The 26,609-nt window shown below is 40.2% G+C and overlaps 2 protein-coding genes across 2 annotated transcripts; one reads left to right on the top strand and one right to left on the bottom strand.

Moving 5' to 3' along the window:
* Positions 1-720: 720 nt before the first annotated feature.
* On the bottom strand, positions 721-11,136 carry LOC115355240 (calcium and integrin-binding family member 2-like). The gene is made up of 6 exons (XM_030045960.1): positions 10,863-11,136; positions 10,380-10,414; positions 8,651-8,762; positions 7,325-7,472; positions 5,605-5,800; positions 721-1,724 (listed from the first exon to the last, which is right to left on the bottom strand). Exons 1-6 carry the CDS (start codon positions 10,986-10,988, stop codon positions 1,703-1,705), a joined length of 639 nt encoding a protein of 212 aa, XP_029901820.1. The 5' UTR covers positions 10,989-11,136; the 3' UTR covers positions 721-1,702.
* A 1,384-nt stretch (positions 11,137-12,520) lies between these two features.
* On the top strand, positions 12,521-25,667 carry LOC115357087 (isocitrate dehydrogenase [NAD] subunit alpha, mitochondrial). The gene is made up of 11 exons (XM_030048445.1): positions 12,521-12,547; positions 15,785-15,847; positions 16,467-16,550; positions 18,908-19,022; positions 19,301-19,488; positions 20,608-20,741; positions 21,550-21,652; positions 22,814-22,878; positions 23,275-23,359; positions 24,075-24,227; positions 24,908-25,667. The coding sequence occupies exons 1-11, from the start codon at positions 12,521-12,523 to the stop codon at positions 24,989-24,991; spliced, it is 1,101 nt and encodes a 366-aa protein (XP_029904305.1). The 3' UTR covers positions 24,992-25,667.
* Positions 25,668-26,609: the final 942 nt, after the last annotated feature.

The following is a 26,609-nucleotide window of genomic DNA, read 5'->3' as shown; positions in this document are numbered from 1 at the left end:
AGAATGAAACAGCAGGGCAAATCTGCCGATGAAATGTAATTTTTTCTTTCCCCATGATTGATTGGTTGCAAAAAGAACTGCGGGCGAGAATAGCCAGCTAACTAGCTAGGAAGCTAACAAAACTGCCCAGTAAGGCCGCCACCGATACATAGAAGACTAATTAACTAACCTTTAACCTTCAACATATTCAGTAACACAAATTTCCTTGTTCAAGTTCCATGTCGGCAGCAGAAGTCTTTCAATTGTGGTATATACTCTGAAAGCCCACCAAAACTGTCAGAACAACAGGTTGGAACCAAACCACAGAGTGATGGAACATAAAACTCTGCTCTGATTGGTTGTTACATGAAAATTGTTGCAAAAAATTCAAACAGTTTCAACGTGGTGCAGTTAAATTTCATGCAACTTATCAGTTAATTGCATGGACTGATCCGCAGTGCCACTGCCCTGAAAATGAGTTGCAGACAACCAAGTTGCATGAAAAAGCTTCACGCTTGACGTCAGCCTCATGCTATTGTGATGGATTTGATTAAGTTTCAGTCTGGACTTTAACATACAATGAGGTAATGTTGCAGGACAAAGCTATTACCCCAAGCTGAAAAATGTAAGGAGAACCAATTAGTTTGGTAAGAATCTTCATGGGACATTGAACAACAGAACAATTGTTTATTTCAAACCAAGCCAAATGCTCTATTATTCATAAAATATTGTTCTTAATGAGTGGAAACCATTACATGAAGTTTTAGAAGCAGGAAACAGTATCAAAGTGTAACACGGTGAAGATGTGAGAGCCCTTCCATAAACTGAACAACAGTTAACTATGATTGTCTTAATTCACTAGCACTTTTCTCAATACCAATGATAAAATAATAATAATAAAAAAAATAACGACAGCTAGAAGCAATTTACATTGCACCCATGCACCTCACAAAGAAAGATTGCATAGTTCTTAACTGTTTTGCCCTTTGTACTAAAACTGTACTAAAACTCGCTTCGAAATATTGTCAACAGGTCTACTTTCCTTTTCTACAAAGCACTTCAAACAGAGATGTCTGTTCCATTACATTGTGTCCTTCCCAGGATCCGTCTAATTTCTGCTCTGACAGACATGTCAGAGGAACAGAAAATCTGCAAAGACGTTCCAGCTCCGCCAGAGAAGACATCACATATGGTGCAGATAAGCTCTCTTGGTATCAAAAATAGCCCGTCTTGGTTTATCACTTCCATCCCTTACACTCCTGGACAGAGTTCCTAACTGTCTGTCCCCAAATGGTTAGACTTGAGTATAGAGAAAAGGATCATGCAGCAATGTCTTTCTCTTGCGAAATGTCTTAGTTGTTTCTATGTCTTACTGAGAAGATGTAAATTGGCCAGAAACGCCTGTCCTTCCATGATAATCAGACCACATAGTACAGACACGACTGCTGCATCCAGAGCACATGGCCAATTCAATCAGCTCCCAGGCTCTGCTGTAGGGATGCCACTAAGGATACAGCCTGCCTGCAGAGACCTCTCCACTTGTGTTGGAAAGGACAGGTACTGTGTTGAAGTGAGATATGTGTCGGAGGCTCTGTCTGATTCTGCTCTGTCTAAATTCAGACCGCCGAGCCAACAGATCTGGAAAATGACCACCAGCTGCACCATGGAACTGGACAGAGCGTGACATCTTTCCCTTTGAGGACCTCAGCTGCTTGGTGACTTCTCAGATTCGTATATGGAAGTTGCTGGAGGCAGGAGACATGGTGAGAAAAAACATGGATTACATAATTATTAAAGTATTACCAATAACACATTCCTTCCCATTAACTACTGCCAAGGTGCCCTTGAGCAAGGTAATACTGCCAATATGTAATGTAAACACAAAATCATTTGAACAAACACAATGCATACAGTAGGTGACCTAGATACAACTTCTCTCAGACGTGAACACTGCCCTGTTTCACAGCTACAGTCACACATACATTTCAAAACTTGGAGCTGCCCAGTACAACCATGGGCGTTGATTGATCATGGATTTGTGGGGCTTTCTCATGCGCTAATGAAACCTTGTCCTTAATTTACCAAGATGCCAAAGTGAAGGTTTGTGCTGGTGAACTCAAAGAAAAGTGGCACCTCTTAACTGTCAGGTTAGGATCTTGGTTACATCGTATCTTTGTTGTGTGTGGACATACCTTTGGCCCCAATCTGGATATTGAAGGCAACATCCTTAATGTACAGCATAAAATTCCACAGCCAGCCTTTTACACATGCTGGGGGTCCATGTGTAAAAGGTGAGTGTTTTGCCTGTTCTGGAAACTGGAGGCAAACAAATTTTGAATTTTTTTTTCCTCAACAGCTATTTCAGGGTATATGCAGGAATCTTGAAGTTAATTTTAATACCTTTTTAAGACTTTTTCAAGACCTTCTCAATATTTTTTAATACCTCATGGCCACTTCAAGCTGTAACCATTTACATCAGTGATATTTTTAACTTAACAGTTTTACTTTGTGATAAAGACTACAGACCACTATGATACAACAAAATTCAGTTAGTTAATTCCCATTGACACAATGCTTATCTTCTTCTTGCATAATGTACAATGATTCCCTGACATTCCCCTCGACTGGCTGCAACCAGTCTTTGAAGTCCGTTATTTCCAACCACGACGCTGAAAATTTGCACTTTCCCATTGTACCGTTGATGCATTCACCAGCCTTCTCTTCCATTTTCGCGGGGCTTCATGTAACATTTCGGTGCTTTTGTAATATGCACTGGGAGCGCCAGAGCGTACTTTGTGCTTCTGAATTTCCACCCGCCCGCTCGCTCTGGCGCTCTCAGAGACAATTTCCGAACGGACCCACAATAGCCTAGTTTTTTATGTATCTGTTCACCTTTGTTTTTGAATAAAAATGAATAAATTCACACACTTTTACGATGTTTTTGGGACTCAAAGTCTTGGACAGCTAATTCAGAAAAAATACTTTCAAAATTTAAGACTTTATAAAGTCGTGATAAGACTTTTTGATACTTTTTAAGGGTCTTAATTTTCCCAAAATTGATTTATCACCTTTTAATACTTTTCAAGACCCCGCGGATACCCTGTATTTATCCACAGTGACTGAAGAGCTTAGAGCCGATGTGTTCCTACCAGTACTGGCTGCATTCTCAAGCAGTTTCCCTCTCTACTGGCACCATCAGAGCGGACCAACAGCAAGTGATTTGTGGATTGTCTAAAATCCATGTCTACAATCCACAGAACTGTCAATTCTAAGGCTAAAAATGTGACAACACAAGAACAAAAGCATGTGCAAACACGCTTATAGTAGTATTTCTTTTTCAATGCAGCTGTCTCTGGTTCTAAAAGTGCTGCTGCTTTTCAGATAAACGCCAGGCAGCTCTCCCAGCCGCAGATATTAATGGCAGTGCATTCAATTGAAGTCAGCTGTGGCTATGCTCATCAACAGTATCAGTCTTAGTAAATCACCTGCTAAATTGAGAAACTGTGGAGATGCAAAATTTTGCACCGCAGGTACTAAATTATGACATGCTTGATAAATCAACCCCATAGTCTGCTACTGTCCTTCTTGTCTGAAATTGCGCATTAACCATCTCTCAGAGCTAGAATTGTGCTAAAAGAATTCAGTGGTGCTGAATGGAAGGAAAGCTTTAGGACGTTGCCCAGGATGTTTGTTACCTTATGCCATATGGAGACAGTGCTGAGTCGCGACGCAGCAAACATGTGTGCACCATTGCCACTGAAAATGTGCGTGGCAATTGCGCTTTACAAACTGAGTAGCAAAAGAGAGCACAGAGTTGTCACTAATTATTTACTGTCAATTAGTTTGTCCACCTGTTCTGCAAAGGCATGATCTGCTCCATCATCAATGATTTGACGAAGGTGGAAGCAACAATGAAGGAAGCATTTGTTATTGTCCAAAGATTTGAGAAACCCCGTTACATTCATCAAACTATTGACTGCATCGACGGTACATATATCTCCATCTTGCCACCCACTGAGGGATTCCATTTTTTTTTTTTTTTTTTTTTTTTTTGTTAAGATTATTATTTTTTGTCATTTCTGCTTTATTTGATAGAGACAGTAGAGAGAGACAGGAAAGGCAGGGGAGAGAGAGGGGATGCAGCAAAGGGCTTGGACTTGGATTCAAACCCAGGTTGCTGTGGTAAGGACTCAGCCTTGACACGAGGTACGCGCTCTACCAAGTCAGCAACTGGGACACAGCAGATTTCAGGGATTTTATGAACAGAAAAGGTTGGGCCTCTTTTTCTTCAAGGGCTCCTTGGTGGCACATATTGGTAAGATTTACTATGTTTCATAAATGCTTTATACAAGTGTCTGCAGCCTTGCAGAGTTTCTCTATTTCTCAGGCCATGTAGAGTACACAGACCTGTCATACTAAGTAATTATCATGAAATAGGATATACATTAGGAGGGTTATAATATTGCATTCTATCAACCAATATGCCTAATTACTATAGGAATACATGGGAGTGTGGGATACAGTATAGCCATTTACCTTACCCTGTGCCACACATCTAATGTTACCACATCTGTTACAGATTTTGGGACATCAACTGCAAGATGCCAGGGAGTGCACATGATGCAAATGTACTGAGGCCTTCAATTCTGTTTGAGAAGGCTCACCAAGTCCCAAAGGTATGTGTCAAGCCCACTCTCAAAAAGCCCTGCACACAAGAAATGGAAAACAGAACCAGCTGCAAGCATTTCCCTCAAAAGCAATACTAGTTAATCTTTGTTGAAGTACACTGTGGTAAACTGTATCAAATGCTTTGAATAAATCAATTAACATTCCAGCAAAATGTTTCTTGGAAGCTAAACCAGTAAGAGTAACAGCAGAAATTGTATTGTGATTTGCTCCAAACCAGACGAAAATGGGCTTGGAATAGATCTGAATGCTTGATTCTGCCAAGAGTGCTGCTGCTCATTGAGCTCTCCATCCTGCCTGTAGTGCGGAGGCAAAGCCCACCCCGAGAGGCGGAACTGGTGCGTTCCAGCTGCTCCAAGGCAGCTACAGCGCTGTGGTCAGCATCGGTAATAGTCCAGGGTATGCTGGGGCTAGAGACAGGGATCTGATTACTGACACACCGCATGTAAGCTGGGGTTTTTGAGTAATCGCAGTAACACAACACAATACACCAATAAAATAGTAACACAAACATATAAATCTGATTTTCTGCTTTCTTGTGTGCATGTAATTGTAGTCATTGTCTGTCTTCTTCCACGCAACTACTGCAGCCTGACAGGATTTGATCTTTAACCTAACGAGTTGAAGTTATGATTAAGGCTGAGGTTATGGTTAAAGGTGAGGGGGTGTCCCGGTAACTCCAGACTCACTGGACTAATGTGGTTGCCATGTAGCCTTGACCTCCTGACTTTGAATCTGGTCATTGTCTTTTTCGTTCCAGGCTTTCTTCACTATAAAAACAAATGCCAAAAATTATCCTAAAAAATAAGAGATGAAAGCTAAGGTTAAATTTTGCTTCACTGTCAGCTGAAATTGATTTAATAATGTCAGAATCTAATAAATTAAATCATAGAAATAAATAAAATCTGTTCTTATCAGCCTGTAGCATTGCCACCATACCTCAAAAAGTCAGGAGCTTTGGAGATCATATTCTCAAAGTCTGCAAAGGAGAGTTTATTGTCTCCGTCAAGGTCAGCCTCCTCTACTGCCTTGTCGCACACCAGGGCAACCTCCTCTGGAGTTAGCTCCCCTTTGGTCAGCTTGTTTAAAGTCTTCTCCAAGTCCTCCTTACAGATGAAGTTGTCCCTGTTGAAGTCTGAAGAAGAATGACACCTCATGAGCACACTACAAAAACTTTCCAAATGTGGCTGACACGTGTATGCATGCACAAACAAAAGTAAGGTTAAACTGTTTTCATTTACACAAAGTATCATTTGGGACAGTGAGGTGGTGTAGTGAGCAAGGAGACAACCCTTCAGCTGGAGGACAGTGTCAAGTTGAAGTGTCCTTGAGCAAGACAATGAGGTACATATTCATCAAAATTTTGTGCAGGGAGAAGTGGTCCATATCGACACTCGTTCCACCTCCCTTCCTTCTAAAATGCCCACACTTATTTCTTTCCCAGAGCTGTCACTGTATCACCATGCTGCAGTGCTCCATAACCACCGTAGGCTCAATATGAGACCAGAGAGCCACTGCATGGTGATACAGTGACAGCTTTAGAACAGAAAGTAGTTTGGCCATTTTTGAAGCAGGGGGGCTTCAAAGAGCGTCAACAGCGACTCACTGACAAATGTGTGGTGTTGTGCATCTTTCAAAACACGGCTACATCATTCATTTTGAAGAACATGGACAGCAGGACAGCAGGACATGACAAGTCAACCTGCCCTTCGTAGCCTAACCTACCCTGCACCTCTAGGCTAATGCCCATTACAAAGTCTATGCAAGGCTCATTCACACAAACACAGAGGGCAATGCATTCTTACATAGCAAAATGTGCGGCTGAAACTTCTGCTGAAACATCTGTTGAAATGTAACACATTTCAGATAGGACACTGAAAAACTTCTGGTGAAGAACAACTACCAGTGAAGAAAGCATAATTTTTTTGGTTTGTTTTTGTTGACATTTTAAATACCCCTCTCTCTCTCTCTATCCCCTCTGTCTTTGCTTCTCCCATGTGAGTAAAATATATATTTAACTTGAGACAGGACCTAAAGGAGTTGATCTACATACATGTACTATGTAAGCACAATAGCTTGCATGTGTCAAAAATTTACATTTGCACATGTGGGCCTCGCGTAAACTATATAACGAGTCTTCTACAATCATAGCATATGAGAAAAAACTTCTAAGAACACCTCACTTGGCAGAAAAATTAAAGAAACCATGGGTTGGTGAAGCCGAAGAGGGATCTGCTGCTACCAGAACATCTGAACCTTTAGTAAATACCAGGGACAAATAGTCAAATGGACATTAACATGCACAATGACAATAACAGAAAAATCAGACAAAGCAAGAAAAAAAAGATCAGGTGTAGAACTGAGGATTTGATTGGTGCAAATGTTCACGGGAACAACGGCAGCACACATGACTGCAAGCTAGGGAAGCTTTCACGTCTACGCTGTGTCACAGATGGGGCTATAGGGCCACAAAAGCCAGGAAAGTACCCATGTCTGCCCGACAACTGATCCACCCACGCTAAGCTGAGCCCACACACTGAGTGAACACTGAGAATATAATGTTTATATGGTTTTGAATGAAACTTCACTGGGAATCGCTTAGTGCTCCTTTAAAGTCCCGGTAGAGTATCTCATGGCACATATCAAACTTCCCTATTACCATATATCTTGAAGGCATATACTGTCTTGAGCTCTCTCGGGGACGTTTCAGAGAGTGCAGAGAACATGTCAACAAAGTCGCTGAATGTCAGGTTCCCCCGGCCATCCTCTGAGAATGTCTCCACTATTCGGTCTCTGAATGGGTTTTCCTGCAGGGATTAAGAAAAAAGAGAGAAATTAGGTTACCTTTTTTACAGAATAAATATAGTAACATCTGCTGCCACATGCTTTGAACTGGATGAATTGAGACCAAATGCCATGAAAACTCCACACAGAGGACAGTGGTACGGAAACAAAAGAAATCATGAATAAGGGAAAAAAATAAACTATATGTGAGAACTATAAAAGCTCATAACCCTAAGATGAGAGAATATGCCCTTAAAGGGACATTCACCACTTTTGAAAAATTTGAGGCTAACAACAGTATTTGGAGCATCCAGCCAGTATCCAACACTCAGTAACAAGAGAGGAAGATAGCACCACTACTGTTCTACAGAACAGCTCGGGGGAAATATCAAAGATAGTAGATGATTACTTTTCTGTATGTGTACACACATCAACACACTCAAATACATGCACACACACATGCACGCACGCACGCATGCACGTGCGCGCGCGCACACACACACACAACTATTCTTGTGGGGGCATTGTATTGGCTTAGATTCATTCTCTACAGACTTTCCTTAATCTTAGCCATAACCAACTTATGCCTAACCCTAACCCTTATGCAAACCTTAACTTAACCTTAACCGATAAGTCAGATTTAACTATTTTCCTTTGTGAGGACCAGCTAAAATGTCCTCACAACCTGAATTGTCCTCACAAAAACAGTGATTTCCCTTAATAATTGGTCCTCACAAGTATAGCAAAACACCCCACAAACACACGAATGAACAACACTAATGTGTTGTTTTTATTAGTTTTAGGAAACACTGTTTATTATACTTAAGTGGTATAGCAATGGATGACTTAGATTTTTACTTGAGAAGTTTTCAAATGAGATATCTTTACTTTTACTTTAGCATGATTATTTTTTATACCAATACCAGTTGACATATGAATTCCTATATATTTTAGATTACATTTTCTATTTTAGGCAGTTAGCAAATGCTCTTTTCTAGAGTAACTTACTGTACTGTACAGTGTATTCTGCAGCAGAATAAGTTTACATTTATTACATTTCTACCAACTTTACAAGTAAAAAAAACACATAAGAACAATTTGACCTAAGAACAATTATTCATAAACCAGAAGTGGTAAGTAAGGAAATATGAGTGGAGGAGGAACCACAACCATTCCCATCTGTTGCTGCACAGTACAGAACCTTTAGTTCTGGCATGGTGATGATTAGTGCTAGGGGCAGTTTGATGTCCGGGTCGTTGGTATAGTCCAGTGGTACTAAATGTGGGGCCAACTCACGGTATCGACCATGTAACCTGCAACAAACACCAGACAAACTGTTAGGTAAGATGCTTATGGAGGGAGTCATATATCATTAGACATGATTAGAGAAGATAATCATTGTTTCACTTCAGCAGAGTGAGTTTGCACAAAAGACACAGGAAGTAACATACAGTCTTTTCACTTGGTGAATAGGCCGATTTGTGACTGGCTAATTACAGAAAAAAAGCCAAAATGCAAAAGAAAATCAAAGATTGCTTCGAAATGAACATTTTGTATGTGTGTGATACACACAATATGTACAATATCAATAGGGGATTTTTCTGTGTTTTTAGTACAAAATACAGATGAGGCGCCCCAGAGGCTCACTGGGTAAAAGTTGTACCACACACCACTGAGTCTGTCCATGCTGCAGCGGCGTGGGTTTGATTCCAGCCCCGGCCCTTTGCTGCATGTCTTTCCTGTCTCTGGCCTGTCATTCCTGTCTCTCTGCACTGTGTTTGTCTAATAAAGCAGAAATGCCCGAAAATGATCTTTAAAGAAATACAAATGTAAGGTTACTTCTAAGTGACAGGCATTGAACACAAATACCGCCGCCAATGTCATATAGAATGGAGATGTTAAAGTCCTTACAGAGTGAGGACAGTTATGTTTAGGACTGTTAGCTGGGGTCCAGCTCAGTGGCAGGAGGCTAACAGTTAGCATTTGGAGCATCCAGCCAGTATCCAGTAACAATGAGAGGAAGATAGAAACACTACTGTCCTGCTGTCCTGGGAGGGCGTACACCAGTGCAAAAACAGGACCCTATGTTAGCCTGAATGTTAACAGGTCAGTATAATCAGTATAATAAACACACAAGAAGAGTGCAGTGAGACGCATCATTCCCTGAAGTTTTGTGAAAATCTGATAAGGAGTGTGGCCAGTCAGAACAGTCTGAAAAAAAATAAATAAAATAAAATAAAAATACTGGAATACAGAAGTGACACCAGTGTGACAAACTAACTTTTTTTTTGTCACAATGTCTGATAGACACTCAAATTTTAACAGCCACTCATGGCTCCTCACTGCTTGTGCAAGGCCTTTAAATGTATAACTTTCATAATTGCTTTATTGTAATTAAAAAAAACAAAAACAAAAAAAAAACACTTTTGCTTTAGCTAATTTTCTGATGTTTTCTCCAAAATTTATGGTTATTTTATTGCATTTTTGTTCTGATTTTTTCTAACATTCTGGTAATTTCCTGCTAATTTCTTTATTTCTTAACCTTTTCCCCATGTTTTTGAATGAAACTGAGTGATTTTGTTTGCCTTTCATTGGATTATTTGCTTCAAGTTTTTGTCAGTTTTTGTTGTTTGCTGTTTTTCTAGCTTCAACAGCCTTTTCACAGCACAGAACTGTCGACTATTTCATTTAACTTGTTGCTAATTCTAAAAAAAAAAAAAAAAATTTGCAAATACTTGACCACATTTGACAGGTAGCAGGTGCCAATTTGCCACCCTGAGCTCTGAAAAGCGTCTTTCCCCAGAGGTTTGTCAAAATCTGACGAGTGGTGCCCAGGATATTGTGTGCTCTGTGATTTGGCCCCTCCACAGCGCAGCATGGCTGTCTGTCCCTCCACCTGATGATGGAGTACATGCTTGCCGATAACTCACCGTAGAATTTCCTTCCGGGTGAAGAAGGTGCAGTCCTGCAAAGACAAGAGGAGCAGTGTGGGATCAGGCTGAAAGTGGAGTGAGGGACAGCTTAGTCATAGGGGCATTACAGCTGTTAGCTGATACACAGGGGAGGATATGCTTTCAGCCCATCAGTCAGCTGGACAGCAGCATCCTACAGGAGATGCTGAGGCTGGACCGCAGCCAACCAGCAACAGGAGAGAGACACAGGCAGGCGATTCATACACCCAATCTATTCTATTCTATGCTATGTCGCTTAAGGATGGACCAGCAGATGATCTGCAAGGGAAAAATCTTAATGATCATCACTGATGGAGATTAACTAATTAACACTATCCATATCTAAACCATCTATTGGCTAATTGGCAAATCATTAGTTCCAACTGGGTTAGTTGGAAATGCAAAGTAAAATGCTTCAGCTTTTTAAGGGCATTTTTAAGAGGAAATGCTGCAGAGTCTCACCTGGTATGACTCGAACTGCCCCTCAGTAAAGGTTGTTTGCTTGTTGCCCATCCTGGTCAAGAGATTTTCCCACCACAGTGATGCATTAGAATGGAAGTTTCTCCTGTGTCTTCCTGCTCCATTCATTCAGGGCATCTTCCCGTCCGCCTGACCGACAACACCTGATCTGGAAGCAGCTGAGGCAGCCGCACCTGGCCATTCTCCCAGAGGGTAGTAAGCCTCGCAGCCTCGGAACAGTTTTTTTTTCTTTCAATGCAGGAAAAGGTCGTTCTGTGCGCATCCACAGCGACGCGATGCGGGTGCTATCTGATGCCTTCAGGTGCTGCTCGTAAACTCCCGCACCGATTGTGAGTGTGACTTGTTGCTGCATTCAGATGCCTGTGATTTGACGTCTGCTGCGACCATACGAGACCCACCCAGTAACATCAGTATTTTGGCACCTATTGTTTGAACAGCTTAATACCTATTTTATAATTTTGCTTTTGATCATGTCTGTTGAATGTATGTTTTATTCTGTGTACTACCCAAAATAATATATTTTTTAAGAAATGTTGATTTTGGCCTACAAGTGGTTTTAGCGTTTGACAGGTTTCCACCAAACCTGGCAACCTTGTTCATCGTCACGAAAATGTCATGGATATATTATGCTTCCTGTAGGCGACGTCATCCCAAAGCTGCACTAATAAAGTAAGATGACGCATTACAAGCTCGACACTTCCTGCCTCATAAGCAGATAATTGTTTTTAAAGTGAAATAAATGTAGAGCCAAAATTAACAACTAAAGTAGGTAGCCTACCTGACATGTGTTTTTACAGAATTACATCTTCTGTTATTTCTAGCTGCCATAAACCTAGTGATGAATTCCATGATGAGTTCCATTTCTAACATGAGATGCTTTGTCTGTCATTGTGCTGGACTTGGATTGCTGACATTGGTGGATTCTGCAATGTGTATGCTTGTGTTAACACATATATTTATCATACCAGGTGGGCCAATTTGGAGCCCACAAAAAAAAAAAAAAAAAAAAACGATGAGAAAGATAACATTTTAACGTTTCAACCAAAAATTCAAATTTGAAAATGAAGGGATTTTGATTATATGTGGTGAAATTATTAGTACACCTGTATGATGCAAAATGTCTTTTTGACGTGTAAGATTTGGCTAAATTGAAGTAAAACTCAAAATCACTGGTATGGACATTTAAAGTCTTGGGAAGCTACAGATAGCATGTGAGCTACAGGAGGGACAGGAAAGGTAGGGGAGATCTTGAGAGGGGGTAACATGCAGCAAGGGGGCCAGGCTGCATTTGAAGTCCGGCTGCTGCAATACCAGGTGAGCCACAGAGATGGGCACACCTGTGTTGTAGTTTTAACCAGTTGTAACAATCTGCATGATAAAATTGTTCCTGCTTAATTCCGAACCTGAATTTTGAAATAGCACTGTATTTCCTGAATGAATATTTTTCAACTAAAATGAGTTCAAACAAGATATACAGCGATGAAGGTGCAGTCTTGCGCTCTAACTCCCGCTGTTGTAGGCGGAATGTGAGAGGGAGGCAGAGGCAGCCTTTTCAGAGTGATCCATCTTATAAGTAGACGATCTTTGTGCCGTCTTACACTCAGCGGCAGATCAGTGCAGGACTAAATTACCATACCAGTATGGCCGGCAACGCGTGGAGGTCAATGGTAAGAAAATGCTGTATGACAAACTCAGTAAGGCGTCTGACACTCATTTTGACTCAAGCTGTCGTGTTTCCAGACTGAGCTGACATGTTGGGGCCACTTGGCCGCTCCTTGTAGTTTTTTGAACAGGTCTTTAGCACGCGTCGTTACGTCCTTCAGCGTGACTAGTGACAGTGCAGTGGGTTTCCGCTGTCAGAGAGGGAGCAGGAGGACATTCTGCTTGTCTCTAGGTTGGCTTTCCAGCTCTCACCCTAACCTCCAACTATTAACCAAACAGTTTTCCGCAGCACCGCTGAATTATGCTTCAAACCGGGGGGGCTGTGGTGCTCAGCTCTGATTGGCTGAGACGCATTCGTGTAGCGGCTCGCGGATACATCTCGCTCACTGTTACTAATTAACAATTAACCCTGGGATAATAATGCCTCCGTTAGCACCGGGCTAACTGTATGATCACACCCGCAACGTAGAACGTGGGGATTCCCCTCCCAGCCCAGAGCAGGGTCTTCCTGAATTCTGGGGAAATCCCCCCAAAAAGTTAGGGCCTAGGTCTGTACTAAGAACCCAGCTCAGAACAACAGCAACAGAACATTCGTTGTCCAAGTGTGCTAAGACTGTAACCCTGGGCTTTGATTTTCAAGTGTGAATCCTTAACCCGGGGCTAACTGTGATGCCTGGGCTAATAAGGGATTCCCTGCACAAGGCTATAAATGAAATGTAAAGATATGTTTCTTACCCAAGGCTAGAAGAGATGCAGGCTCTGTCAACATTTGTAAATCACAACTGAAAACTAATTTGTTCAACATTACTTAACTGTCACACTTCCTTTGTTTTAGTCTTTTGTTTTAAATTGATTGTTCTTATTTTAGTTTAATTTATTTCTTTTTTTTTTTTCACTGTATTGTGAAGTACTTTGAGCTTCACCACCTTATGCAAGGTGTTATATAAATAATGTATCATAATTATTATTGTCATAAGCGCTAGTGTGAATCAAGGCTAACCAAAGCCCCGGGCTACATTTTTCACAGGGCTCAGGTTTACCCTGAGGCTAAGGAATGCAAGTGTGAAGCTCTTCCTGCTGAGCTTAAATATATTGAACATGATTTGAGAACTTCTAACTTTAAAGTGTCCACAGCCAGGTTGTATTTAGTTTTAAATTTGAACTAATGGAGTATTAAGTTTACAGTGCTTGCTGTTGCCCTCCTCAGTGTAATTTGGTAAGGAAGAACAGAAGAAGAAGACATATTGGCAGGGGTGCCGTATATGGGGGAAAAGTTGGGACAATTCCAAGGGCCCTTGCTTGACAGGGGCCCCAAAAAACAATTGTCCAAGATCATCTGTGGCAGCCATCTTCGGTGTCATCATTGTCCAGGCAGGCATTTTATAATGCATGTCAATAACTATACTTACATACCTAAACTTAAAAAGAGGAAAAGTGTATTCCCCTAGTTAATATATTTCCCCAGACTCCCCATGGCTCCACATCCTCTGCACATCTTCCACATCCTTTGAGGTATGTTCACATCAGAATCAAAATATCACAATATCCAGATTGCAGGAGCTGCGGTTTTCTGATAAAGGTGAAACGTGTGACAAAACATCGTTTTTATAAAAAGCACTGGTGCCACAGGGACCAGGCACTGGCCTTAGAAATTGTATTTTCCAGATGTAAGAAAGCATGACTGTTTGGTACAGATCCCAGCAAATCACATTACTGCCATTTTAATAGTTTCTCTGTGAAAATTGAAATTATGATACAAAAATGGCCAATTCTGCTAAAATTGTGAATCATATCATAATTGCAATATCTGCAAAATTAATTGCTATATGATGCCCCCTCCCCCATCATTCAGCTCTTGCTCATGTTTTATTTGATCAAACTTTTAGTTCAGAAAATGTCAGGATGTTAAGTGTATGGCTGCCCACATCAGTATCCAACCCAGTAAGGAGTGAAATTCTGCCATGTTCCATCAGGATGTCGTCCATTTTAAAGCAACAGGATGAAAGTGTGGCTGCAACATTATGCTGCAGAGTGTTCAGCCCCACTAGTGATAGTGTGGGGCCCCAAGGAAGGCAATGTTGGTCCGTCTGTTCACCATTTAAGCCTGGGACACACAGAGCTGTCTTGAGGGAAAAATGCTGATGCTAAAATTTGTCCTTGAACTCACCGCAGAGACAACAGCTGATGATTGGCATGCACACGTGTTCTATGAGTTCTATGTAGATAAGCACATAGGTGTGAGTAAGACAATCTCTTGGTTTGTGTCCACGAAATGAATGGAATAAAACTGCCATTCATTCCTATGGTAACATTTCAAGATGTTTTGGTTTATATGTGACATGTTAGGCCAGGCGCACACCATGCGATATCACAGCTGATTTAGGCATCCTAGACAAATGATCAAGACTGCAGTGAAAACAGCATGTTGTTTGGGTAATATGAGAAGGGCAGCACATCATGTCCCAATCTCCTGATGCAGTATGGGACCATCTGGGATGTGTGGATCATTTTTCAAACATGTTTTGACTCTTTGTTGTTGCTCTTGTAGTGGGAGAGTGTACAATGAGCCAATTTGTCACAATGGTGGATTACATTGCAGCATGTCATCACTCTGTTCACTGCAAAGTGAGAGACAAGCAGAGAGATATAATATGCAATTTGCTATGATTAACATTTCCCAAACCTTAGTTTTCCATCTGCACATAGGCATGTGCAAACACAAACGCAGCCAGCTGATGCATAATTCTTGTGGTTGTCTTTATTTGGCGCTTCTATGCAAACATGGAATGACCCAGTTGGCTCTCTGTTTTGCAGTTTTGTCATGTATAAACTTGCTTTGTTTCATCATCCTTAATGTGTGAGTGCTGTTCTGATACAAGAAGGGATTTGGTAGCTTGGTAGTTTGGCAAGTGTTAGATGGCCTGCAACATTTGGTCATGTAATGTCTGATCACCCACATTAAAACATTGATGTGTGTGATAAGACATTACATAATGTGTTAACATATATGGAAACACCTTAACTTGTGTGGTAACACACTAAGCATGATATAGCCATTATAACTAATTATTATTCCTAGTAAAGTCCATGCAAAGATTGTTACCATAGAAACAGATCTGTGCAGCCCTTTTTTTTGTCCAATAACTATTCATCACAATACTGTGTGATGGAGGAGGGAAGTGGGGAGAGAGTCTGGAATGCTTATATATTTACTTCACTAACCTTCGTCTCACTTCTTCCAGCTGTCCCAGGTGGTGGGTTCAGTGAGGAGACAGAGTCTGTGTTCAAGATCCTTTTCTACGGGGGTGAGTGTCTCTCATTGTCCTGACTCAACTAAAGCATTTACAAATACAAATTCTATACTAAATCATTACATTGAGTCTATACAAATATCACAACAAAATGCAAGTACCTACAGGAAATTTATAGAGACAACACAAGAAATAAGAAATACAGTAACCTGTAACAACAGAGTTGCTTTTAAACTCACCAGTGTATATTGTAGACACTTTTTGTTAGGTTCCCATCAGTACACTCATGTTAGCACCAAACAGGCCCTCAGATGATAGGGAACCCCTGATAATCCCCATGCTTCAAGAGGACAGCCATTCCACTGAAAGAAAATGGATATTCAGTGTGGAAAATGTTTCCAGTATACATCTTCATGTACAACTACTTTTATTTTACATTTTTTATACATGTTGAATCTGTGAACATATATATTCACACACTTAGTAGTATATATGAAATGCTTTTTTGCAGTATGGCTGTCACTATGGAAGTCCTGTCCTTCTTAGCTCTATATGTTCCTGTAGGTTTTAGGCCCACTGTTACTACGACCTTACATGCCAGTGTGTCAAAGCTAAAGCTATACAGTCCCGTAACAGTGTGAGTGGATGTGAAACTGCATGCTTGGTTCTACAGTTGCAGACTGTTACACTGATTCCTGGAGATGGAATTGGTCCGGAGATCTCTTCTGCTGTTATGAAGATCTTTGAGGCTGCGAAAGTAAGTTTGCCACATCTAAAAGTTGAGAGTTAATTTTCCAAAACTGTAGCAAAAGGCAGGCTTGTGTGCACATCTAGCCCAAGTTGGGGTGCAGGACAAAATCATTTTGTAACTAGAAGAGTGCACTCAGTGGAGGGCAGATCATTGTGAGGTGCATCACACCTTCTCCAGTTCCCAGACTCAGGCAAAAAAAATAGGTGAGTAGCCAGCACTCATTTGTGCTATAAAACGGGCTTGTCAAAGGTTTTAATCACTGCAAACACGAGAAGTCCTTGATCATACAGTCATAACTGTGCACAAAAAACACAACCTAACCCATGATCCCCTCCAGGCTACTGCCTAGCAGAGATTATAAGTTAAGTAAGTAAAGTATACTTTTATTATGACAAAGGAAAAATGTCCACATTGTAATTTATTCTTGTAAGGAATAATATCAAGTTAATCAACAACACAGGGGCATAGTGCTGGGCGATATGACCAAAAATTCATATCACGGTATAAATTGCATCCCTCACGGTAACGGTATATATCGCGGTATAAATGTTGCAGTGTAAAACTTATCATGGAAGTGTTTCTAAATGGGTTTTTTAGACCCTTTGCAAGGCTAAATTGTTTTAAAAACAATAACAACAAAAAAAGCAAAGATATAATGTAATTTTTTGAGCATTTATTGTGAAAAAGAACAAGAGAGGTACGGATTTAGAAGTCCAAAAATTCTCACAAAAATTAAGTGAATATTGTTAACAGTTCTCTTGTGCAAAAAGTGTCACAGAACATTTGGTTTAATATTTAAAATTAGCTGCAAACATAAACACTGAACTTTGGTTCCTCTAGTCCAAAGTGCAAATTTTTGGACTAGAGGACTTTGGGGGGTTACGACGGATCTTTTGTAGCACAGAGGAGATATGTTGCTCAAACACTCGGTATGTAGTAATATTAGTTGTAGAACATAATAAATTATCTTGAAGGAGTAGATGTTTACCAGTAAGCTTGACTTCAATAATTTAACAATATGTTAAATAATTTAACAATATGTTAAATTATTATTTGTTTTAAAAATGTAAATTACTTATCAAACAGACCTAACAATTCAACTACCAATGAATGAGCAGTAGTATGCCTGTGATAACACAGATTGAATATGAAAAATAAGCCGAAGTGATACCTCTTCTCTAAATAGACAATCTATGTCAGTGCGCTGCTGTTGCTTGGAAAGTTTCTTTGCCTTTTGGCTCGTGCCGTGCGGGTGCAGTTGTTATTATGTCAAAAAAAAACAACAAAAAAACTCATCGGATCTGCACGATTCAAACAAGTCACCCAAATGGCCACGAAAAAAGCGAGTTGCACTTTTCAGCGCGCTGTTTGCATCCCTGTTAAACCTGAACCACGACCATATCACGGATGTGGCACCGTTTTTTTGGGGTTTTTTTTGTTTTTGACCAGCTCCTCCTTCTCCGCCGTCACTGTGCTTGCGGCCATTTTCACACAGTGGCAGATGCGATGACGTCATCGACGATACCATGGTAGAGCACAAATCTCTACCATGGCTCAATTTATATCGTTTCTACTGTCATACCGTGTATACCGTACAGCACTACAGCGGCATAATAGGCCTAAAATATTTGAGAAATAGTACATAAGGTGTACTCACTTACACATTTCCTCTACTAGTAGAGGAAAGTATGGAGGAAAATATCACAATGGACACTGGGGGAAGCCAAGGGGCATCATGGGCATAGGTCTGACCTTGTTGCACTCCAGTTTTCAGCTCAGGAAAAAAAAAAAAAAAAAACGAAACATGGATACCTACAAGTTTTAATTTTTTCAATGTAAAACCTTGGTCCCCGACTCCCCACAAAACAGCCACTTTGTATATTATTATGTTAATGATATTTGGCAGCATTAGCTATCTAATTAGAGCAGCATGTTACAAAATTTATGTTCAACGATTCACCACACACTTGTTTTGACAGATTTAAGGTTGTGATGTTCAAAAAATGTATTTTGAGGATCACAACATGTTAAAGTTAATGTTATGTAGTGTCTACAATGCAAGCTGCCATGTTGAGATGATATCAGGTATCTGCATCTCGGAAAATTTGGGTCTAGGAAGCCTTACTTGATTTTGTAACATGGAGTTTCAAGTTGAAGGACTGCTCCACTCTTCTTTTACTACTACAAAGTGAGAGTTTCTGATCTTGGGCTATCTCTGGAAAACTTGATGAAATGAGGACTGCTCTTCAAGAAATTGTTGGAGCATTTTGGCCCATTAAATGTCTTAGAGTACTGGTCCTGGCTTGACACTAATTACATGGTTATTTCTTTTTTGTTTAACTATTATTGTTGTTTAACCCCAGGCTCCAATCCAGTGGGAAGAGAGGAATGTAACGGCGATAAAGGGACCAGGTGGCAGGTGGATGATCCCACCTGATGCTAAAGAGTCCATGGACAAGAGCAAGATTGGACTGAAAGGTATGGTATGCTCCAGTAGCTGCCTGTCTGGTTACAGCAGAGATGTTTCCCATTGTCCATCATTAGCTGAAACCTCATTTCTTCAAGAAGAGCCTTGTATCACTGTCTCCTTAACGTTTTACATAACACCCACAGTTTTAAGCCTCGGATACACCCCACACCTTTTCAAATCCATTTTGTTTCCCTCGGAATTTGGTTTCCCTTGGAAACAAAATGGAAATGAGAATTTCTCTCTTTTTCTGTGTCCTTCTCTCTACATCTCATCATCTGTCCTCCAGGTCCCCTGAAGACACCGATTGCTGCAGGCCACCCTTCCATGAACCTGCTGCTGAGAAAGACCTTTGATCTTTACGCCAATGTGCGCCCCTGTGTCTCCATCGAGGGCTACAAGACTCCCTACACCGACGTTAACCTGGTCACCATCCGCGAGAACACTGAGGGCGAGTACAGCGGCATCGAACACGTGGTAGGTGCTCAGTAGGGGGTGTGTATGGTACATGTGCTGTGACACAGGGAAAAGGATAAAGAACTACTGCTATCAAAAGATTTTTATCTCTGTTGGTTGGTTAATCGGTCAACAGTTGTGTCTAAAGGCTCATATCTCCTCATCTATTCGGTACATTCCCTTGAATTTTGGTGACAACATTCATGTTGGCTAGATGATGAAATCTGTCACTTTTGCTGACCCCATGACCTTCCATCTAGTGCCGCCAGCAGATATATATTTCAGTGGATTATCTCAAAATCAAATTGGTTGCTTTCCATGAAATTTCATGACACCATTCAAATTGCCTGTAGGATGAAATTCATCCATTTTTCTGACCCTGTGACCTTTGGTCATTTTTGACATTTTGACCTGCCACCAACAGGTCAAAATGTTGTAACAGTGGTAGTGGTGCTAGTGATGGTGGTAACAACTGAAATCTTGTGACAACAATCATGTTAGCTACAAGATGAAACCTGACCATTTGAGTGACTACGATGAGTGTTCACGATCTTTAAATGTATTTATCGCCATGACATTTTGTAGCAACATTCATGAGGCCTATCACATAAGAAAGTGGTGGTCTCATTTCTAAACCGCTGCTAGGGAGGAAAGCCTGTAGACTTGTATGTCAATAACTGAGTTACCGACTTACCGACTGACTTTTTTCAGAATTAACACAGTGGAGCCCCCTAATGGTGACAGCACCTGTGGAAACTACACAAGCTTTACGCCGATCATAAAAATATCATAAGGCCTTCGGCAACAAAAATATCCGTGGACTGAATTCATGATGTGAGTGCAACTTTAAGCTGGCAGTGGAAGCCTTGCCTGTGCTTCAAGTTGTCAGCACTGTGATGTCCATGTGATGCCACCTCCTGAACAATCCCTTTGTAGGTGGTCTTATCCGAGGATGATTTTTCACTCACATCCTTAACATCTCAACTTGTTCTCCTAGCTTGCTTATGGTTTTTCCTTTCTATTCCCCGAGTGTTTCACCCACCTGTTCAGCAGCCCATTATCTCTGTCCCTTAAATGATCTGATGTCATTTATTTAGAAGTAGGATGACCATTCATTGTTATACTCCATTGTTGTTCTAGATTGTTGATGGTGTGGTGCAGAGTATCAAACTGATCACCGAGAATGCCAGCAGGCGCATTGCTGAGTATGCCTTTGAATATGCCAGGAACAACCAGCGAGCCAGTGTGACGGCTGTGCACAAAGCTAACATCATGTGAGTACAAGTTTGGGGTTTCTCTGATTTAACTCTTTCCCTAGCTTTCAGTTTTATTTCTCTCCTTTGCACCTTTCTCTTATATGATCGTTCTGTCTTCAAACCCCAAGCTATGTATGCTTATTATTCCACCAAATCTTGGCAGGTAACTCCACCTGCAGTTTTGGTATTAGCCTTATACACCAAACACAAAAAACAGGCAGCCTAATTGCGAGAAGCGTGATATTACTTTTCTAAGCATTCCCACTTAACGAATTTTTGCAATTTCAGTTTCTACTTGATTTTTGGTCCATTACAAATGAATTGTGAAACTTTTGTGAGGCTCTATGTCGCGTACACATACATACACACAAAAAATATTAAATGTGTGTCTTGTGAAGCAGAAGTGTTGTGTCAAATTTCGGAGCGATCTGACTTAACGATTTGCAGTTGCAGTGTGATTTTTTTTTTTTTTTTTTTTTTTATGATGCAATGCACCCTACTGGTGGAATGTTTGGAGGAGGCAGCTAGAAAGCAGCTCCCCTCCCACTGACACATTATCTGTCTCAGTGGCCACGAGCACTGCTGCCAATACATCCCAGCAATCACCCCAAACAACAATGCAAGTGCCTAGCAACCACTCCAAAAACCCTAGCAACCCCCTGGCAAACCACCCCAAATACCATAACAACAGCTTAGCATTACATTAGAAACCATCAGGAACACCATAGCAACTGCGTAGTAACACCCTAGCAACCACCCACAACACCTCAGTTACTTTACTGACCCTTACTGTCTTGCTCTCTGTGTTTTGTTCTGTTCTGTCCAGGCGCATGTCAGACGGTTTGTTTCTGAGGAAATGCCGTGAGGTGGCAGAGAACTTCAAGGACATTAAGTTCACTGAGATGTACCTGGACACTGTGTGTCTCAATGTAAGTCTCAATGACAGGTTGTTACTGATTGGAGTTTGCTTCTCTTGCAATTTGTCCTAGGTTGACCCCAATTTTGGCCTAAAATTACTGGACTGAGATGGATGTGATGTTTTTAAGGCAACATGTTTTTGAGGAATTATTTACTGGAGGGGACTGTCAGGACTCCTTTTAATTCAAGGTTACTATATATATAGTAACCTTTTAATTCACTGTTTAAATGTCTGTTCTGGGATTTATTCCTTATATTCCTTATTAGCACATATCAAATCAGATAATGTGTGATATGCATGTGTAAACAGAATAATTCAAAGAACTTGTAAGTGACTTTTTTTCTTGTCTTTGTGTGTGTAATCAACTTGTGAATTTTTATAGTGATATCTGAAAGTAAAATTTGGAACCCCTTTCCCCTGTGTGTTAAAAACAGTGTTTTTTGGTAATATGTGGTCATAAATAGGTGATTTTCAAAACTTTCCACCAATGGGATTTCTTGGGACTTTTTTTCCCCTCACTCAGGACAAACTGAGGATACAAAACCAGTTGAGTTTGCTTCTCTTGCAATTTGTCCTAGGTTTTTTCATAAAATAACTGGACTATTAGAGTCTCATTACAGATAGTCGATATAGGGAGATAGAATGAAATAATAATGTTTTGTTTTTTTCTTGTGGTCATGTAACCGGTCAGCAACACATAGCTTCAATGCTAGTGGAAATCTGCTGAAACTGCCATAATTTTACAACCATGTATTTCACATCAGCTTATAATTATATCTTTATTATAAATATTGGGGCTGTGTAACAATGGCAGTAATAGTCCAGTTACTGGCCGGGTTTTGAGTTTTACTTTTAATTTTTATTCAATTACAGATTATTGAACACATACTCCAAATGTCATCGTATTACTATTACTTATTACTCATTATTTAAAGTCAGTTACTTAATATGAATACTTTAGATTACTTTTAGAATGCTATTTTTTCACAAATGTTAGGGTAGCACATTTTGCCGCTGATAGTTGAAAATGATGCACAATGGGGCAAGTATTTCTTTAATCTGTCTAATAAAGGTGAAAGAAAAAAATGACTCAGACCCCTCAGCTTGACTTGCTGATAACCTTTTTAGAAGCTGCAGCAGTTTGTCACCTCATGATGCTCTGAACTTTCAGATGGTGCAGGATCCCACCCAGTTTGATGTGCTAGTCATGCCCAACTTGTATGGCGATATTCTAAGGTCAGTGTGTGTCAGTGTGTCTGCATATATATGTGTGTATGTAACTACATATATGCATGTAGTTATATAGTGAAGATTTTTTATTTATTTATTTATTTTTTTTTAAGATTCATCAAAAATCTTTTCTAGCTTTGTAGATTTCATCCCAGTTCTTAATTTTTTGATGTGTTCTCTTGAAACTCTCAGGGCTGACTCTTGTCAGTCAAGAACAAGAGTTTCTTTCTGTCGTATATTTTTTCCCAATCATTTTGTGAGCAAAAGTACAAATCAAGTATTTTAGTAGAAATTGTCATTTTGTCAGCTGATGGATATCTGATGAACTGTATATGTGTGTGTGTGTGTGTGTGTGTGTGTGTGTGTGTGTGTGTGTGTGTGTGGTGTGTGTGTGTATTGCAGTGATCTGTGTGCAGGCCTGATTGGAGGACTTGGTGTCACTCCCAGTGGAAACATTGGAGCCAATGGTGTCGCCATATTTGAATCGGTTTGTGTTTTTTAAATTTGATTAAATAATTTCATTTATTTGTTTTTGGTTGTGTGGAGTCTGCATATGGTGCATTACAAGCTTTCTAAATGTTAATTTCATTTTGAGATCCTTTCAAAATATAAGCCATATCAATTTATATTTTGAAAGGCATTATTTTGCCCCCTCAACAAAATTCACTGTATTTGTTGTTATTGTTATTATTATTATTACTACTACTATGAAATTTCATTGCTTTTTAATTATTTTTTTTTACATTTTTTTTTTTTTTAATTTTGTGGTAATTTTGTTATAATGTCAGTTTAAATATATGTTTAAAATCATTATAAGTATATATTTCTGGTAATTTTCTTTATTAACGCTTTGAAACCTCAACAAATTTTCTTGATTTCCTTCAAAAGGATTATATATTTAAAATTAAATTACAAGACAATTAAATAAAATTACCACAGGAGTTGGAGACAATTTTCACCTCTCTTTCAGTTTATTCTAGAGTGAAATGAGAGTGTTTGGTAGATGTTGCTAGTTCTAAAACTATATGGTCAGTGAAAAAACAACAAAACATGGTTATGACTAATGACCACGGGTGATTAGAAAAATACAAAATCATTTTGCCGCCTGTTTCTGGGGACTAACATTAAAGGGATAAAAAGCTCAGCCTGTTTTGTGTGTCTGTGTGTGTGTGTGTGTGTGTGTGTGTGTGTGTGTCCCACAGGTGCACGGCACAGCCCCAGACATTGCTGGCCTGGACCTGGCAAACCCCACTGCCCTGCTGCTGAGCGCTGTCATGATGCTGCGCCACATGGGTCTCCATGGTTACGGCAAGAAGATAGAGACAGCTTGTTTTGACACCATCCGAGACAAGAAGGTGTGTTGCTCTGATGCTCAGTATGTTCAGGCTGCACAGAGTTTTTCACGTCTGGACCCAAAAAACTAGAAACACAGAACCAGAGGACCCACATTTGCTCAGATCTAGACTGATACAGGAAGATTAGAGTTATGCATTTTATGTTGAATTGTATCAGCTCAGTAATTGGAAGATGGATTTAATATTTGTACCCTGAATATACTGGTAAAGTCAGTTATAAAAACTCTCATCAGCTGTCAAAGTATTCAGTGATGGGAGATATGAGACAATATATTCTGCCTGTTTATGACAGAGGACAGAAAACACCTTATCTCCCCCAGGTACCTCTGTTTTCACCACAGTAGTTGGACCATGCCAGTGATTTGAAATGTTTGGCCCATTCACTTTAATTGACCTACATTTTTGCATTGCAACAAACCATTTTGCAATCACTTGAGAGATACTAAAGACTTGGCAATATATAATAATGTTGCCAGATTTAAATTTAATCAAGTACAGTTATAAACAGTATGGACTATTAGTAATCATATGCCCACAAGTGCCTTGTAGTTACAGTAGTGCTTTTCATGTGTTGCCTCACCGTTTATGTTTGTGTTTGATGGTAAGTTGAAAAAACAAAACAAAAAAAAAAAACAGACACTTCACCATACTGATAAATGAGCCTGCTGTTGTTTTGCCAGGTGCTCACCAAGGACCTTGGAGGGAACTCCAAGTGTTCCGAGTTTACAGCTGAGATCTGCCGCCGGGTTCAGGATCTGGACTGAAACTGCTGGCGCTGCTGTAGAAGTCCAGCTCCATAATGCATGCCTGCTGAAGAACTGCAGTACTTCAGCTCCTCGATGAAGATGAAGCATTGAACTGTTTGGGAGGGAAAAAAAATCAAGCTTTGTTCTGTGACATTCCAGGGAAACGGTCTGTCGACTGTTTTGCTTTGAAGAGCTTTGTGTTGCAGTATTCTGATTTTGGTTCTGCTGTATAACATTCAAGAAAGAATTGTCTGCTGTGTTAAGAGGACGGATGGATGCTAACTGCATGATGGTGGGGGGGCTTCTACTGTGGATACCAGCACAGTTAATCCAGCAGTACATGTCATATGTGTGGGATTGCATCTTGTGGGCGATGATGGTAATCTCTCCACACGTTTAACAAGCAGAATGTCATAGTAAATGTTCGCACAATTTTCAACAAGGATGGAATGAACCCATTTCATTGTCATTGGCAGAGTGGTGTTGACTAAACAAAATACCTCTTAAGTACAATAACACTCTGAATGTGTTGTCTGACAGTTTGGGTATTTGGTATTTTTTAATGATAAATCAGTATAACTGCTTTAATGTCCTTTAATGTATTTATTTCTGTTTCCTGCCCATGGATGCTATTATGTCTCATGCAGCTCACTTCATTTTCAAAGATACATATATAAAGGAAACTAGATCATGATTTTTCCTCTGTGTCTGTTCTGTTTCAGAAGAGTCAGGAGTTGAGTAACTGTTGTCCCCCATGATAAAACTGGGGGAGAGTGTATGGATCAGCCCCGGTCAGTCCATCACAATCAATATTGCTGCCATCACCGATTGGATTTTGATCAAACTTGGACTGATATGTGTTATATCATCAATATTACACTGATTCATGTGAGGGGGCACTGCAATGTGTAATTGTACGTCAAGCACAATATCTCAAATGGCCCTTCATCTCTTATCCATGTTGCAAACTTGATGTTAGATCCACTCATTGCCCCACTCCAGCTCTGCAGCACCTGTGGAGAACAGTGTTTACTCATTCAGTTGTCACCACCTGTCACACCTTCTGAGTTTTTAAACCAACAGGACCTGATTTACAGTTTTGGAAAGGAGAACATGTTCAGACTGGCAGTCTGACTTCAGCTGAAGTTCCAGGCCTGGTTGCATAAAGCTTTCTTTAGCAGTTTGCTTAAGAAAAAAATGTGTGGCACAAATTTAACTTAAGTAATGGACTAAAGAAATACTTGTTACTCAACAAGGCCTCATCTCAAATGCACCTCTAGGCACTAAGCAATTCCTTAAAGTCTATTTTATGTTGCATAAATGTACTTAGCAATGAAAATAGGAGAAAACTTAGAATACTCCTGCCCTCAGCTTTTTCCTCAAGGAAGTGTATCAAAACTACTACATGTACTAAATCTGCACTAGGTAACGCTAGCCTACTCTGGACACCAGCAAGTATAGCAGGCAAAAACTCAGACAGGCAGCAGCCACCTGGAGGCCGTAGCTGAGCATCCACAGGCTGTGTTTTCTCCTTGGATTTTCTGTAAATGAAATATGAGTTTCTCTTATCTGTTCAGCCACGTGACTGTATGGCTGTTAATGCTGACTACTCAGAAACCCACAATGCATCACTTCC

The sequence above is a fragment of the Myripristis murdjan genome, chromosome 3 (assembly GCF_902150065.1).
Source record: "Myripristis murdjan chromosome 3, fMyrMur1.1, whole genome shotgun sequence".
NCBI lineage: Eukaryota > Metazoa > Chordata > Actinopteri > Holocentriformes > Holocentridae > Myripristis > Myripristis murdjan.
The sequence above is the reverse complement of the archived record's forward strand: the minus strand, read 5'-3'. Positions and strand labels throughout refer to the sequence as shown.